We start from the raw sequence: 15,168 nt of genomic DNA, 5'->3' as shown, positions 1-15,168 counted from the left end.
TGGCGGTGGTGGCGCACACCTTTAATCCCAGCACTCAGGAGGCAGAGGCAGACAGGTCTCTGTGAGTTCAGGACAGCCAGGGCTACACAGAGAAACCCTGTCTTGAAAAACTAAAAGCGCTATCAGCCGGACATAGTGCACACGCCTCACAGGCGTTCAGCTGAGCCTGAACTGTCTCAAAGAAACAAAAAAAAAGACCACAAGAGAGTTCAGGAGCGGGGCTTTCTTCCTCCCTGTAAGGCAGTTGGACCGGGTCATCCTGACTGTGTCCTTAGAAATGTCCCCACAGCCCCTGCGGGAAGGAGGGCGGGAGGTCTGGGCTCCACATCTGCCCTGGGGTGGTACCCACTGACTCTGCTGCTTTCTGTGTTTCACCCTCAGTTTGACCCCGGGAGCACCGGCTACATCAGCACAGGAAAATTCCGGAGCCTCCTGGAGAGCCACAGCTCTAAGTTGGACCCACACAAAAAGGAGGTGCTGCTAGCTCTCGCTGACAGCCATGCAGACGGGCAGATCTGCTACCAGGACTTTGTCAACCTGGTGAGCATTCTGGATGGGGAGGGCCTTAGACACTGGAGGTAGCTTTAGGCCAAGGGGTGTCTCAGCGGACAGCATTTGAACAGCCACAGCTTCAACAGGTGAGAAGACACCACAGCCCCCGAGGGAAACCACTCTCACATCCACGGAGTAGACATGGTTTGTTCTGGGGCAGTGTGACCGTGGCCTGAAACATACATTGGGTCTCCTCAAATACATGTTTCAAGGGTGAAGTTACATGGAGGTTTTTATAGTAATAATAGAACAAAGGAAGTTATAAATCAAGGCATTTTAGAAACACATTAAGTGAAAACTTCAGAAAAATGGGATAAACAAGATGGAGGTCTCTTTTCAATAGGCTTTAGATGCAAGCTCTCTCTCACACATACACACACACACACATGCACGCACACACATGCACATGCACACACACATGCATGCATGTATGCACACACATGCATGCACGCACTCACACAAACCTCAGATGTTGTCCAATGACTCTTAACCTTTGGGTTGATGGCAGCTCATGGTCCTGCTAAGTTAATAAATTCCAAAAGGCTGGATGTGGTGGCGCACGCCTTTAACCCCAGCAGAGGCAGACAAGTCCAGACAGATCTCTGTGAGTTTGAGGCCAGCCTGGTCTACATAGTGAGTTCCGGGTCAGCCAGAGATACACATTGAGACCCTATCTCAAATCAAAAATGAAAACAAACAAAATAAAATAAATTCCAAAATGTGGTTGTCTGTTAGTTATAGCATAACTGGAGGCCCAAGCTCTTAGAACTGACGGTGATTGCTCCTGTTTGTGGGAGGGACCATGATTCATGAGTCCTACTGGTTATCTTTGGTAGGGATGCCCTCCTCTCCTCCCTGGGGATTGATGCTCTTCTTTCAGAGGCGGCCACGGGTGGTTACACTGGGCTTTGGGTAACTTAGGCAAGCTGCATTTCTCCACCCCCATGAGGGACATCAGTAGAAGTTACCTGAACGACTAAGGTGACTAAAAGGCTGGATGTCTGCTTGTTTCCCCATCGATGAGGCCTTCCTATCTCTTCATGCCCCCCACCGAGGAGAAAGAACGCAGCGAAGTTCCCTATATTGTAGACACCAAAGGCCTCAGACAGGGCCAGGGAAGCCTGCTGTCACCGTCCCATCTTAACTCTCTGTGATGTGACTGTCCAGACAATAGCAGCGTCAGTGGCCTCTCAGCTGCAGGTTGCTCCCGTCGGTGGACGTGTGAGTTTACAAGGAACTGCTAGAGACACTCGGGTAGAATATTATCCATTATTCTAGTAGACCCAGGGAGCGGACCTGGAAGCCTGGGCCAAGGTGAGCTCAGACAGCAGCAGTTCACAGACTGGGCCTCAGAAGTGTCATCAGCCTCGTCGGGAAGCAGACTGGAAGCCTGGCTCAGACTTGTGCCCAGCTCATATGCACCCAGTGCCTGCCCAATCTCAAGGCCCACGCAAGGTGTTTCTCGCCTGTCAGGTTCCGTTCCTCTGTGTGAGTTCAGGACATGATATTGTCACGCTGTTGTCACATTTTTATGCTCAGACTCTGAGCCGGAGCAATCACTTCCAGCCTGCATTCATGTAAAGAGGGCCCCTCGAGCCTGAGCCCTCCCTCTGCCTTTGCTGGCTGCTCTGTGCTTCTCTTTGCCCGTTTGTAAAATGAATCTAATGGTGCATGTAGGGTTTCCGCCAGGACCAAATAGGATAAAGGACTGTATTTGCAAGTTTCTGTTGTCTCCTAATGTTCTTCTGCTGGGAAACCTCACTGCATGACTTACCAGCCCACGCAGAACAAATTACCCTCACCTGGGGGGTGGCAATGGCTAGAGGGGTTCACTGAGGCCAACCAGCCAGGGGAGGCTGGCTTTAAGCCACACGGGGAACCAGGAGAAGCAAGACTCAAGGTTAGGAGATGACTCTGCAGGGGAGGCTCCCGCTAAGTGGCCTTGTCTGATCCTGGATTCTTCCAGGTGCCCTCCAGAAAGAGGCTCAGACTCCTGTGCCCTGCTCTGGCTCCATTCGCCTTGCTAGTCCTGACTGGATCTTGCTTTTGGGTCTGGCTGGATTATCTTCTGCAGGGTCTCTGGTCTGAGAAGTACATCAGTGACTACATGCCAATAGTAGCTATGAGCCCTTGGGCCAGGAGATCTGGGTCTTTTGGCCTACTCTCCCTTGGAATAATTTACAGTATGATCCGGGAAAATATCAAGGGTGGCAGAAGCTTCCAGGGACTAGAAGTCCCGCTAACTGCTAGATGAAGCAGATCTTTGGGGACCAGGCCTGGATTGCTGACGGTAGGACCTGGTCTTGGGTGAGGCCCTAGGCTCACTAAGTATCATACATGCCAGGAAACATTCAGGTGCCATGGCTTCCATGACATCGGGTTCTGATCCTGACAACTTCTGACAGCTGGCTGACAAAGACCTGCTTGCACCTTCCCAAGCTGGCGTGCCTGGGATGCTCACTCACCCCGGCCCTCACCTGGCCATCCCCTCCTTCAGGAAAGCCCTTGCTGATCACCTGGAGACACACTGGAGAACTGTGTGTTCCCATGGCCGCTGTTGCTCTGAACTGTGACTGCTGATTTCCTGGTCCTGAGCACCACCGTCTCCCATGTAACACAAGGGATCAGAGGATCAGGGATGAGTTGGTAGGAGGTCTGTATAAATATAGGCCTGGGTTTGAACCTGTGTCTTCTTAGGTACTCTCTGTACCTCAGTTTCCTTTTTGGCAGAAGGAATGTTCAGAGTTCTTTTCTAATGGAGATGAGCTGTGAGGTCAGAGGTCAACACGGTGGCATTCCTGGAATGCTGCCCAGAGCTCAGAAAAGAATTGCTCCAGCGAGCACGCAAGCTGAGGTGTAGGTGCAGTGCTCCCTGAGGCCCTGACTCTGACCCTCTCCTCACCCCGTTTCCTGTGCAGATGAGCAACAAGCGTTCCAACAGCTTCCGCCAGGCCATCCTTCAGGGCAACCGCAGGCTGAGCAGCAAGGCCCTGCTGGAGGAGAAGGGGCTGAGCCTCTCCCAGCGGCTCATCCGCCACGTGGCCTACGAGACCCTGCCCCGAGAGATTGATCGCAAGTGGTACTACGACAGCTACACCTGCTGCCCCCCGCCCTGGTTCATGATCACAGTCACCCTGCTGGAGGCAAGGACCAGGGTGGAGCTGGGGGGGGGGGGGCTTTCTAAACATGGGGTTGCATGGGGAGAGGAGGTCGAAGGTTTGAGGGGGAAAGCTGCAGATCAAATAGCAGTCGTTCTGCAAGTCAGAGCCTTGCTAGGGAACCCAGTTGCCTAGCTGAGGCGCTTTTAGTGAGCACTCCCAGGCGAAGATTACTTGAGGCAACCTGCAGCAAAATCTCCATATTTCTTCCCTGTTCAAAACAGCAAAACAATGTGACAAACTCAAGGATTTGGGGATTTAGCCAGACAAACTCAATAAAGCCAATTTATGTAAATTCCTCTCCTGGAAGGCTAGAACAATAGTTGTTATCCCCTTGAGACTTCATTTGCAGACTGTAAAGCAGGGGTCACCAGAGCTTCCCCATGCCATGGGCAAGGACACCTCCACAGAGGAAGAGGATGGCTGGGGTGCTTCTTGAACACAGAAACACATGCTTACCTCTGGGAGGGAGTGTTTGTGAACAAGAAAATGAAGTTTTTATAGAACATTCTCTCTTTAGGGAATCTGCCATACATGGTTTAAAAAATTCACAGGCTAGTGCTTCTTAAAAACAAATAATTTCAACCAACAGTCATTCCTTTAAATTTTTTTCATTTTATTATTTGTGTGTGTGTGCTGTGCATGTGTGAGCTTGTGAGTGTGTGTGTGTCTGTGTGTGTGTGTGAGTGTGTCTGTGTGTGTGTGAGTGTATGTCTGTCTATGTGCATGCCTATGTGTGGGCTTGTGAGTGTGTGTGTCTGTGCTCGCCAGTGTGTGAGCTTGTGAGTGTGTGGTGTCTGCATGCCTGTGTGTGAGCTTGTTTGTGAGTGTGTGTGCATTCCTGTGTGTGAGCTTGTGAGTGTGTGTGTGCATGCCTGTGTGTGAGCTTGTGAGTGTGTGTTGTGTGTGTGCATGTTTGTGTGTGAGCTTGTGTGTGAGTGTGTGTGTGCATGCCTGTGTGTGAGCTTGTGAGTGTGTGTGTGTGTGTGTGTGTGCATGCATGTGTGTGAGCTTTTGAGTGAGAAGAAAACCTCGGACCCCCTGGATCTTGTTGGCAGTTGTGAACCTCTAATATGGGTTCTGGGGATTGAACTGGGGTCCTCTGGAAGAGCAGCCCTCCTAGTCACACTATTGTGCAAAAATGAGCCCTGCACAGACAAGGGACTCCCCAGGAGTTCCTTTTGTGTTTTGCCTTGTGTGATGGAACTCAGTCCTCAGTTCAGCAGGAACCCCAATAGCCCACCCCACCTCTGGCTCCTGAAGGGATGCCTAGCTTCCCTTTTGCGGTTCCAGTCTCTGGTCGTTTCCAGTCTCTCTGGCTGCTTCTCCTCCAAGGCCAGTTACTGATTACTGCCTCTGCAGGAGGTCTCATGATGCTCCTGCTTCCTCAGCTGCCCTGGTCATTCGGTTTCATGGCATCTTTTTTTTTCCTAAATCAGAAATAATTGGTCTGTCTGGGCTCGGCTACTCATACTTGGAATCCCACAAAGGGTCACCATGAATTCAAGACAAGGCTGCGCTACAGAAGGAGATCTGGTTCAAAAAACAGTAATGGAGATGGCTTGGTGGGTGAGAGCATCGGCTGCTCTTCCAGAGACCAGAGATTGATTCCCAGCAGCCAGATGGCAGCTCATAGCTGTCTGGACCTCCAGTTCCAGGGGACCTAGCATCCTCTTCAAGCCTCTGGATGGCATCAGGCATGCACGTGGTACACAAATATGCACGCAGGCAAAACATCCACAGAAATAATAAAAATATTTTAGCCATGCATGGTGGCACACACCTTTAATCCCAGGACTCGGAAGGTAGGGGCAGGTGGATCTCTGAATTTGAGGCCAGCCTGTTCTACAGAGTGAGTTCCTGGACACTCAGGGCTATATATATAGAGAGAGATCCTGTCTCAACCCTCCCCCCCCGCCAAAAAAAGATAAAATATTTCTAAGAAACTTTAAAAAACAAAACAAAGTAAGCAAAAATCTACCCCTCTCTGTTCTGCACATAGAGATCTGTTTGTTGTTATGGTTTTGCCCAAGCACATGTTGTGTGGTGTTTTTTCTGAGATTTTCTTAGATGTGTTCTTCCAGTGCCTACTGAGTGGGACTGTTTATTAACTTCTATTTGAGGATCAACAATAATGAGATACCTTGGAAGCTGTGCCTGTTGCCAGGACACCTGCATGGCGTTATGTAGGAAGAACAGCTGTGCGCGTGTGTGAGTGTGTATGTGCGTGCGTGCGTGTGTGTGTGTGTGTGTGTGTGTGTGTGAGAGAGAGAGAGAGAGAGAGAGAGAAAGAGAGAGAGAGAGAGAGAGAGAGAGACACCTAGGCTTCATGCATGTTAGACAAGCACACTGTCTCTGGCCTCTATTCCGAGCTGCCCGAGCAGTTTCCTTTGATAGGCTAAGCTGGTCCAGGTGCGGTTCAGAACGCCCAGTTTGACCTTAATTATTGCTTCCTTCCCTGATTGTATGCTGGTCCTTGAGCTTTTCCTTTATGTTAAACTTGAGGGTTTGCTATCGTTGTTATTTTGTCATTTTTAAGTTTTAGATTACATTTATTTATTGTTCACTTGCTTTGTGTGTGAGGAGAGGGCATGTGTGGTCTCCATGTGTAGATGAGAAGACAACTTGCAGGAGTCCGTTCTCCAACGGTCTAGACTCTAGGGCTGAGCTCAGGTGCCGGCAAGGGCCTTTACCCCCGGACCATCTGTGCCCCCGGCCCCACAGTTTTAAAAATATCCTTTTTAATTATTTGAGACAGGGTTTCTCTGTGAAGCCCTGGATGTCCTAGAACTTGCTCTGTAGTCCATGTTGTCCTCAAGCTGACAGAGATCCGCCCGCCTCTACCTCCCATCACAGAGATCTGCCCGCCTCTGCCTCCCAAGTGCTCGGATTAAAGGTGTGCACCACCATGCCTGGCTGAATATTTTTTTATTAGATGTTTTTACTTTATATGAATGAGTATGTCTGCACCACATGCATGTAATGTTCACAGAGGTCAAAGGAAGGTATTCCATTCCCTGGAGCTGTAGCTACAGATGGTTGTAAGCTGCCATGTGGGTGTTAGGGACTGAGCCTGAGTCCCTTGCAAGAGCAACAAGTGCTGTCAATTGCAGAGGCATCTCTCCAGCCCGATTGTGTTTAATTAATTTATTTTGGTTTTTGTGAGTGTGTGTGTGTGCCTGAGTGTATATAAGTACTTGCAGCCCATTTTGTTGTTCTTTTAAGAAAGGGTCTCTTTCTTGCAGGGCATAGTAGTGCACACCTTGAATCTCTCGAGGCGGAGGCAGGCGGTTTTCTGAGTCCGAGGCCAGTCTGGTCTACAGAGCAAGTTCCAGGACAGCCAGGGCAATACAGAGAAACCCTGCCTCAAAAAACAGAAACGAAGGAAGGAAGGGAAGGAGGGAGGAAGGAAGGAAAGAAAAAAAGAAAAGAAAGGGTCTCACTCTTTACTCCACTCCCCTCAGAACTACAATCCCCCTGTCTCTGCTAGGAAGACAGCTGCAGTATCACTTTTAAACTTGTGACCCTGTGCAGAAATTGGTACCCATTTTCAGACGTGGAAACTGAGGGCTAGAGAATTCTAATAATTTGCCTAAGGTGGTCAAAAGGAGCCAGTGTTTGTGTCCAGATTGGCTCAGATTTTAAAATTCTACAGCTGTATGAATTTGAGCCATCAATATGGGAACGAAAGGAAGATACTCAGACAGCATACTTAACTCCCTTGGAGCCCAGGGCTTCTGTTTTCCATAGAGCGCTAGTAATCGGAGTCTTTGATTCCATAACAGATAGAAAATGAAGGAACATGGAGCTGCCAGCCACGTCTAACGCCAGCAACACTACAGAAACCACAGCTGGTGGGAAGAGAAGAAACCAAAGAGCAAATTCAGGGCCATTGTGTTTGGAAGAGAAAACCCTACCCTCCTGGATTTCCGCACTGTTGTAGCCCAGCCTAGAACCCCAAACTTTCTTTTTTGTTTTGTTTTTTGTTTTTTTGAGACGGGGCTGATCTGTGTAACAGCCCTGGCTGTCTTGGAACTCACTTTGTAGACTAGGCTGGCTCCGAACTCACAGAGATCCAATTGTCTCTGAGTGCTGGGATTAAAGGCATGTATCGCCATTGCCCGGTGCCCTCATACATTCTTTTTTTTTTTAATATTTGTTTATTTATTATGTATACAACATTCCTCCCATGCCTGCCTGCATGCCAGAAGAGGGCACCAGATCTCATTATAGATGGTTGTGAGCCACCATGTGGTTGCTGGGAATTGAACTCAGGACCTTTGGAAGAGCAGGCAATGCTCTTAACCGCTGAGCCATCTCTCCAGCCCCCCTCATACATTCTTTTTTTTTTTTTAAATATTTATTTATTATGTATACAATATTCTGTCTGTGCATATGTCTGCAGGCCAGAAGAGGGCGCCAGACCTCATTACAGATGGTTGTGAGCCACCATGTGGTTGCCGGGAATTGAACTCAGGACCTTTGGAAGGGCAGGCAATGCTCTTAACTGCTGAGCCATCTCTCCAGCCCCCCCCTCATACATTCTTAAACAGCTTTGCACATGCTCTGATTGGGAGCACAGGAGCATAGAGATTCATTACACATTGAGTTCCAGAGAGATCAGCAAAGTAAATACCCTGCTAGGCCCTGAACAGATGTACGGAGTTATCTGAAAAAATCAACATACTTGGTATATAGGTGGAGATAAGAAGAAACCGCAGATGCTGATGGGAGTGTGGAATAGTCTAACCATTAGAAAAACTGGTCCTCTTCAGAAGATGAAGCATGGGGCTGGAGAGTCAGCTCAGTGGTTAAGAGCACTGGCTGCTCTTCCTCTGATTCCCAGGAGCCACATGGTGGCTCACAACTATCTGTAACTCCAGCTCTGAGGTATCTGATACCCTCTTCTGGCCTCCTTGAGCACCGGGCACATGCGTGGTGCACAGACATGAATGCAACCAAAACACTAGTGCACATAAAATAATAACTTGTTTTGTTTTGAGGTGCCTTCTCTATGTAACCCTGGCTGTTCTGAAACTTACTCTGTAGACCAGGTTGGCCTGAGACTCACAGAGATCCTCCTGCCTCTTCCTCTCAAGTGCTGGAACTAAAGGAGTGCGCCACCTTGACAGCATCAAATAATACTTTAAAATTTTAACTTTAAAATTACCATGCACTAAACCAGGCAGTGGTGGTGCTCACCTTTTATCCCAGCAGCAGCTGGGAGGCAGAGGCAGGTGGATCTCAGTGAGTTTGAGGCCAGCCTGGTGTAGAAAGCGAGTTCCAGAACAGCCAGGACTGTTACACAAAGAAACCTTGTCTCAAACCAAATAAATAAATAAATAGATAAATAAATAAGTAAATAAAAGCAGTGAATAGAGGAGCTACTTGTCCACCTTGTTCTTAGAGATATTTGCAATAGCAAAAAGATGGCAGCATTCCAAGTTCCCACTGACAGGAGACTGTGTGGTCAAAGAGAGGCAGATACATAGAATGGAAATGTCTAGTTCTGCTCAGCAGTGTAGGGTGTTTCTGTGATTCTAGCTCTTGGGATGCTGAGGCAGGAGGATTGTGAATTAGCAGACAGTATGGACTGTATAGTGATTCTAGGCCAACCTTGTGTCATAAAAAGAAAAGGAAAGCCAGGCGGTGGTGGCACATGTCTTTAATCCCAGCACTCGGGAGGCAGAGGCAGGCGGATCTCTGAGTCTGAGGCCAGCCTGATCTACAGAGCAAGTTTCAGGACAGCCATAGCTACAGAGAAACCTTGTCTGAAAAAAAATAAAACAACAAAAATTTAGAGGCACTAAATTTTATGTCTATTCTACCACAGTGTTTTTTTGTTTTGTTTTGTTTTGAAGAAATCAACCTGGGCTGGAGAGATGGCTCAGAGGTTAAGAGCACTGACTGCTCTTCCAGAGGTCCTGAGTTCAGTTCCCAGCAACCACATGATGGCTCACAACCATCTGTAATGAGATCTGGCTCCCTCTTCTGGTGTGTGGGAAGCAGAATGTTGTACACATAATAAATAAATTAAAAAAAAAAAAAAGAAAAGAAATCAACCTGTATGAAGTGGGAGAATGAGGCTTACTAGAATTACGGTTTAAAATCATGCCCACCAGGGAAGCAGAGACAAAGAGATCACATGACCCCATAACACAAGAGTATCTCAGAAACAGAGGGAGGGATGCTTTCTGATAAACGGGTCCTGGCTATGGACACCTTTCATTCAGGTGGGGTGACAGTCTCCTGTCTTATCCCCAGTACCCATCAGGAACACCGTCCTGAGCAGTCTTGTGCTTCGTAACTGGCCTCCGCTCTGTGCTTCGTCTAGGTTGCCCTTTTCCTGTACAATGGGGTTCTACTGGATCAGTTTGTGCTGCAGGTGACGCACCCTCGGTACCTGAAGAACTCTCTGGTTTACCACCCGCAGCTCCGTGCACAGGCTTGGCGCTATGTGACATACATCTTTATGCATGCAGGGTGAGTATGTCTTCCCACAGAACCTGCAGAAGAGTGAGTGGCCTGCTTACCTGGGGTGGAATTACTACATATTATATATAAAAACACATTTTATATATACATTTACACATGCATAGTTTCAAACTAATTTTTTTATTTACAGTGTTGGGGATTAGACTTAGGGTCTTTGGAATACTAGGCAAGTGCCCCAAAACTGTGCCCTAAACTCTGGAATTAAGTTTTTGGTTTATTTTTATTGACTTAGATGCAGATTTGAGATAGCCTCTTGAAAGTCACCCAATACCAAACATACTGTCAGTAGCTGTGTGTGAGAAGGAGAAGCAAAGGAGGCTACTAAAGCCAGCAATGGATTGGCACACACATTTCACAGTATGGGTCTGTGTGCGTCCCAGGGGTAGGTTGAAATGTTCTGTGCTTCCTAGAGGCCAGAGCAAAAAGGGTCATGTGACCAGCCAACTAGCCACAAGAGTTGTTCATAATTTGTGTGTGTGGTTGCTCCCACAAGCCGAGTAAAGCTCTAATTTATTAGAACTTCTTATTTCCCATCGTGGTCTGTTCCAGGGGAAGAAGTCTGGGTCCCCTCTCCTAGCCCTGAAAGTTTGGAGTGAGAAGAGTGGCTGGGTCCCTTCTCACACCAGGAAGAAAAGCTTCCCTTTACGACTTTAAGAGACAGTGGTGCTAAGCTGCAAGAGGCCTCTAATGCTTCGGGGTGTTTTGAAATCATCTTTGATCTCCAGCTGCGTAGTGTTTGTGGGTACAGTGAAAGACCAGAGTGAGCCCAGAGTGGCGAATGTCACATCTCAAGCTGGTCAGACACCTGGGCTGTGACCTTTAAGCCACTCACTGTCACTCTCTGAGCCTTGGCATCACCCATGTTAACCCCTAGAGCTGCTAGGTCCTAGGCATGGCTAGTCCCTGTCACTGCTGCAGAGACAGATTGTACCTGTCACTACCAGGTCCCTGATGTGTGTTCTGTCTCAGCTGGACGGAATTCTTCCCATGACAATCATCTCCTCCCCAGCCCCTGAACTGCTCAGAGGCGGAGAAGGTGTCTTGCACCCTCCCAGCTCCCCAGTATCTTGGCCCACAGCATTTGCCAGGTGAGTTAACGAATGTGTCTGTCACAGGGTAGAGCACCTAGGACTCAATGTGGTGCTGCAGCTGCTGGTGGGGGTGCCGCTGGAGATGGTGCATGGAGCCACCCGAATCGGGCTCGTCTATGCGGCTGGCGTTGTGGCAGGTAGGTTGGTGGGCCCTATGGTGAGCCTCCTGCGGGCAGGTCAGAGGAGATCCCGTGGCTGGTGCAAGCACTGTCTTCCTGAGCCTCTTCAAGGCTCCTGGTTCTGGATTGTCCTCCAGGCAGATTTCCCACAGCCACTCAGACAGGGAGGTGTATTTTGGGGCAGAGCTCATGATTTGGGATAGGACTACTGAGAGAATTCCTGCCATCGAATTGCCGTGCTCTAGCTGTGTGAGCCTGGGGAAATTCCTTGATCCTTATGGTCCCATCAAGCTTGTAGACAGAGCTATTGAGAGCTGCCTGCTGTTGACGGGAGCCACACATGAGACAACAGCTTCCTTCTACCGTGCAAAGGGACACCCGTGGTATGGATGAAGCCAGGCAGCTCTTTGGCTAAGCCATATCTGAACCCATAGGGAGCTTTTTTTTTTCTTTTTCTTTTCTTTTTTTACACAGAGCAGCCATGGATCCCTTGATTGGCCCTCTGAGGACAGGGCAGTTTGGCCTAGGAGGTAGTGGATTCTCTTGTTGGGAGAAGTCTGTGCCTGATGTGGGGAGGTGGGACGAATGAGATGAGCAGAAGGGCGGGTTCTCCAGGGAAGGTAGCTGCAGCCCGGCCTCTGAACGCCAGATCTCCTACGCGATGCCTCCAACTTTACTACTGCCTGGTGGAGTTTTGCCTCTTCGGCTCTTCAGCCTGACAGCTGGGCTCAAGGGAAGAGAGAGAGAGGGAGAGACAGAGAGAGAGAGAGAGAGAGAGAGAGAGAGAGAGAGAGAGAGAGAGAGTGTTTAAGGCCTTAATCCTTTCTGAATGGCATTAAAGTTGTCATCCGGAGAGCTGGGCAGCCTTGACCTCATAAACAACAGGCAGGCAGTAACGAAGTGACTTCAGAGGAGGAAGGATCCCACTCTACCTCCGGGGGCTAAACCTACTCATGTGTCAGCCCTGTGCCTGGGAGACCCTCCCTCCCAGTGCTGTCTCTGGCACGTCTGTGTGTGCCCAGATCCTTGTACCTTAGACCCTCACAAGTCTATTCCTGAATCCAGCACCGACTGTGTCCTTAAGAGAGGTTTAGTGAGCACCTCCAGGTTGCAGACTCTCTCAACCACCCACACACCTCTCAGCCATGCCACCTGGGAATTTAGAGATGTACGTTCCCCACCTAGATTCCCAGAGTCCCAGATGCTAAATGACGAGGAACGGAGACGGCACTTGTAACACTTGCAGTTAGTAGTCAATTAGACTCGGGGGAAGGGGGGGCAATAACTTGGAAGACAGAAGTGAGATTCAAAATGACTCAGCGCTCACCCAGAACAGATGACGGGGGGGGGGGGGGTGGAGGACAGCGCAAGCATCCCTCTCCAGTGATGTCAGGGGGGGAGGGGGGGAGGACAGCGCAAGCATCCCTCTCCAGTGATGTCAGTGCAGACAGAAGCAAGGCACAGCACTAGGATATGAGGCTGGGAGCCTGCAGCGTGGAGCCAAGGGCACACAGTGCTCTGTCTGAGTCATTGATTCAGGCCAGAGGGCTAACTGGTCACTACAAATCATGTCATTGGTCTCCCCGACTGAGTGGATTGATCTCCCTATACTGCTTCCCCTCTGTATCTATCCCCAGAGAGAAGCCCTTATAGTTAGACCTTGACAGAGAACCAGTCCTTATCCACGACCAGCAGCTAAGGTCTCCTCACCTCCAAGCCGCGTGGCCAGTGGCTGTACTTCTCTGCCTGGAGTGGATACAGAGCCTGAGGCTGAGGTGTGATGGCACATCCCTGTAGTGCCCGTGCTTCGGAGACTAATTACAAGTGGATCAAAAGTTCAAGACCAGCTTAGGCTACACAGTAAAGAGCAACAACAAAACAGAAAGCAGAAGCCAGGGTTTAGAGGGACAAGTGGCTTGCCCAAGAAGACACAGCTTTTAAGTGGTAGAGATGGGGTCCCACAGAGGTCCTGTGATCCCAAAGATTGCCCTGTAAACACCTAAGAATCAAAAGGCAGGCCTTCGCTTTTGTGCAGAAAAATCTGTCAGAAACCAAGGGAGGCCTTGATCAGTATCTGACCCTGCTTTAATCTCTACCTGGTGAAACTATTCCAAACCCACGGCCGTCCTGTTTTATCGAGTGATGGCTAACTGCCACAGCGGCCGTCCTGTTTGATCGAGTGATGGCTAACTGCCACAGCACAGAGATAGAGCTCAGGCTTGTGGTACAGGTCTTGTGTGTCATCTCCAATCCATGTCTCAGTTTTATAAGGTCCATAAGGTATCCACTGTCACTCCCATGTACAGGGCATTCAGACGGGTGAAATAAACTCTTCTAATTAATCAAATTAGGGTAGAGCCCTGCGTACCGTACCAGCTCCGATGACCAGCACTGAAGATCATGGCATTAAGAATCTTTGAAAGCCAGGGCGTGTGGTCACATACCTGTAATCTCAACATTTAGGAGGTAGAGACAGGAGGACGAGGAGGTCAAGGTTATCCCTGACTATGTGGTGATTTTTGAGACCACCCTGAGCTACGTCAAATACAAAGAAACAAACACAGCACCTAAGTATATCAGCAGCATCTTATTGCTGAGTTTATAGAAGTCAATATGCAGCCCTAGAGCTCAGCACCTGTTAGGTAATAAATATTTGTAGAGTAGTTGAAAGAATACATGAATAAATAAAGTAACATCGCTTAGAGGTAAATGTGCTGCCAGTGTTAATTTGAGTTTTTCCTAATGGCCAAGGAGCTGTTGGAGAACACCCGCCTTCAAACTTTTCAGACTAAAACTACAGCTGCTGTGCCTTAATGGCAAGGCCACCAATTCACCTGCACGATGGCATGGACCCAGAATATGTTTTGGGAACCAGCCCCTTGGTCTGTGCTGTGCAGCGGTGAGGTGTTGCGGTCCAGCTTGCCTTTGTCCTCCTGGCTTCTATCCCTACCACCTTCACGGGATTTGTCCTGAGCTTATGTACCTGTTAGCCATGAGCTTCATAACAGGTTATCGAGGGATCCTGCCTGGTCCACAGTCTCCCTTGATGTCCTTTACTATTCTGTATGCTTAGATCCTGTATTGTTTGGTCCTAGCCAGTCCCTCCAGGCCCCAGCTGATGCATGGACCTTAGGAAAGTCTCAGAAGGTTAATAAGATTATAAAAAGAGACCAGAGCGGTGCGTGCTTGTTATCTCCGCATGCAGGAGGCAGAGTGGGAGGATCTCAGCAAGATCAAGGTTAACCTGAGCTACAGAAGGCCTGTCTTTAGGGGGCTGAGGAGATGGCTCAGGGGCTAAGAGCACTGACTGCTCTGCTCTTCCAACGGCCCTGGGTTCAATTCCCAGCACCCACATGGCGACTCCCAACTGTCTATAACTCAGGTTCCCAGGGATCTGACACCCTCACACAGATCTACATGTAAATAAAAATAGAGAAATTAAGGCTTGTCTTTAAAAGATACATATATCGCAATCCAAAAATCGAATCCATTGAATTCCTGGTCTGTGAAGAACTTTGGAGCTCCCCAGACCACACCCTTCACAGTCAGAGGGTTCACTGAATTAGGGAGCCCAAGAAAAAGGGGTTTTACTCCTCAGAATGTTGGAAGTTGTAGACTTCCTCATCTCATACATGTGAATACTGAAGCCAAAAGAATTTTGGAGCAGTGTCTAAGGTCACACAACTGCTAAGTCATATCCCCCATTCCATGCTTCTCCCAGTATTCCTGGCTGGCCCCTGGCCCCAGGGTCAA

The 15,168-nt window shown here is 49.0% G+C and overlaps 1 protein-coding gene across 5 annotated transcripts in view; it reads left to right on the top strand.

Moving 5' to 3' along the window:
• Rhbdl3 (rhomboid like 3) overlaps window positions 1–15,168 on the top strand; it is a 52,226-nt gene that overhangs the window by 17,535 nt on the left and 19,523 nt on the right. For all 5 annotated transcript variants that reach the window (XM_041664560.1, XM_041664559.1, XM_041664562.1 and 2 more), the window contains 4 exons: window positions 382–540; window positions 3,471–3,695; window positions 10,045–10,193; window positions 11,321–11,433. In XM_041664560.1, the coding sequence (XP_041520494.1) occupies window positions 382–540; window positions 3,471–3,695; window positions 10,045–10,193; window positions 11,321–11,433 (646 nt within the window). The remainder of the gene's footprint in view (window positions 1–381; window positions 541–3,470; window positions 3,696–10,044; window positions 10,194–11,320; window positions 11,434–15,168) is intronic.

The sequence above is a fragment of the Microtus oregoni genome, unplaced genomic scaffold (assembly GCF_018167655.1).
Source record: "Microtus oregoni isolate MIOR12 unplaced genomic scaffold, Mior012 000015F_ref0000493, whole genome shotgun sequence".
NCBI lineage: Eukaryota > Metazoa > Chordata > Mammalia > Rodentia > Cricetidae > Microtus > Microtus oregoni.
This window is presented reverse-complemented; position numbering and strand designations above follow the sequence as displayed.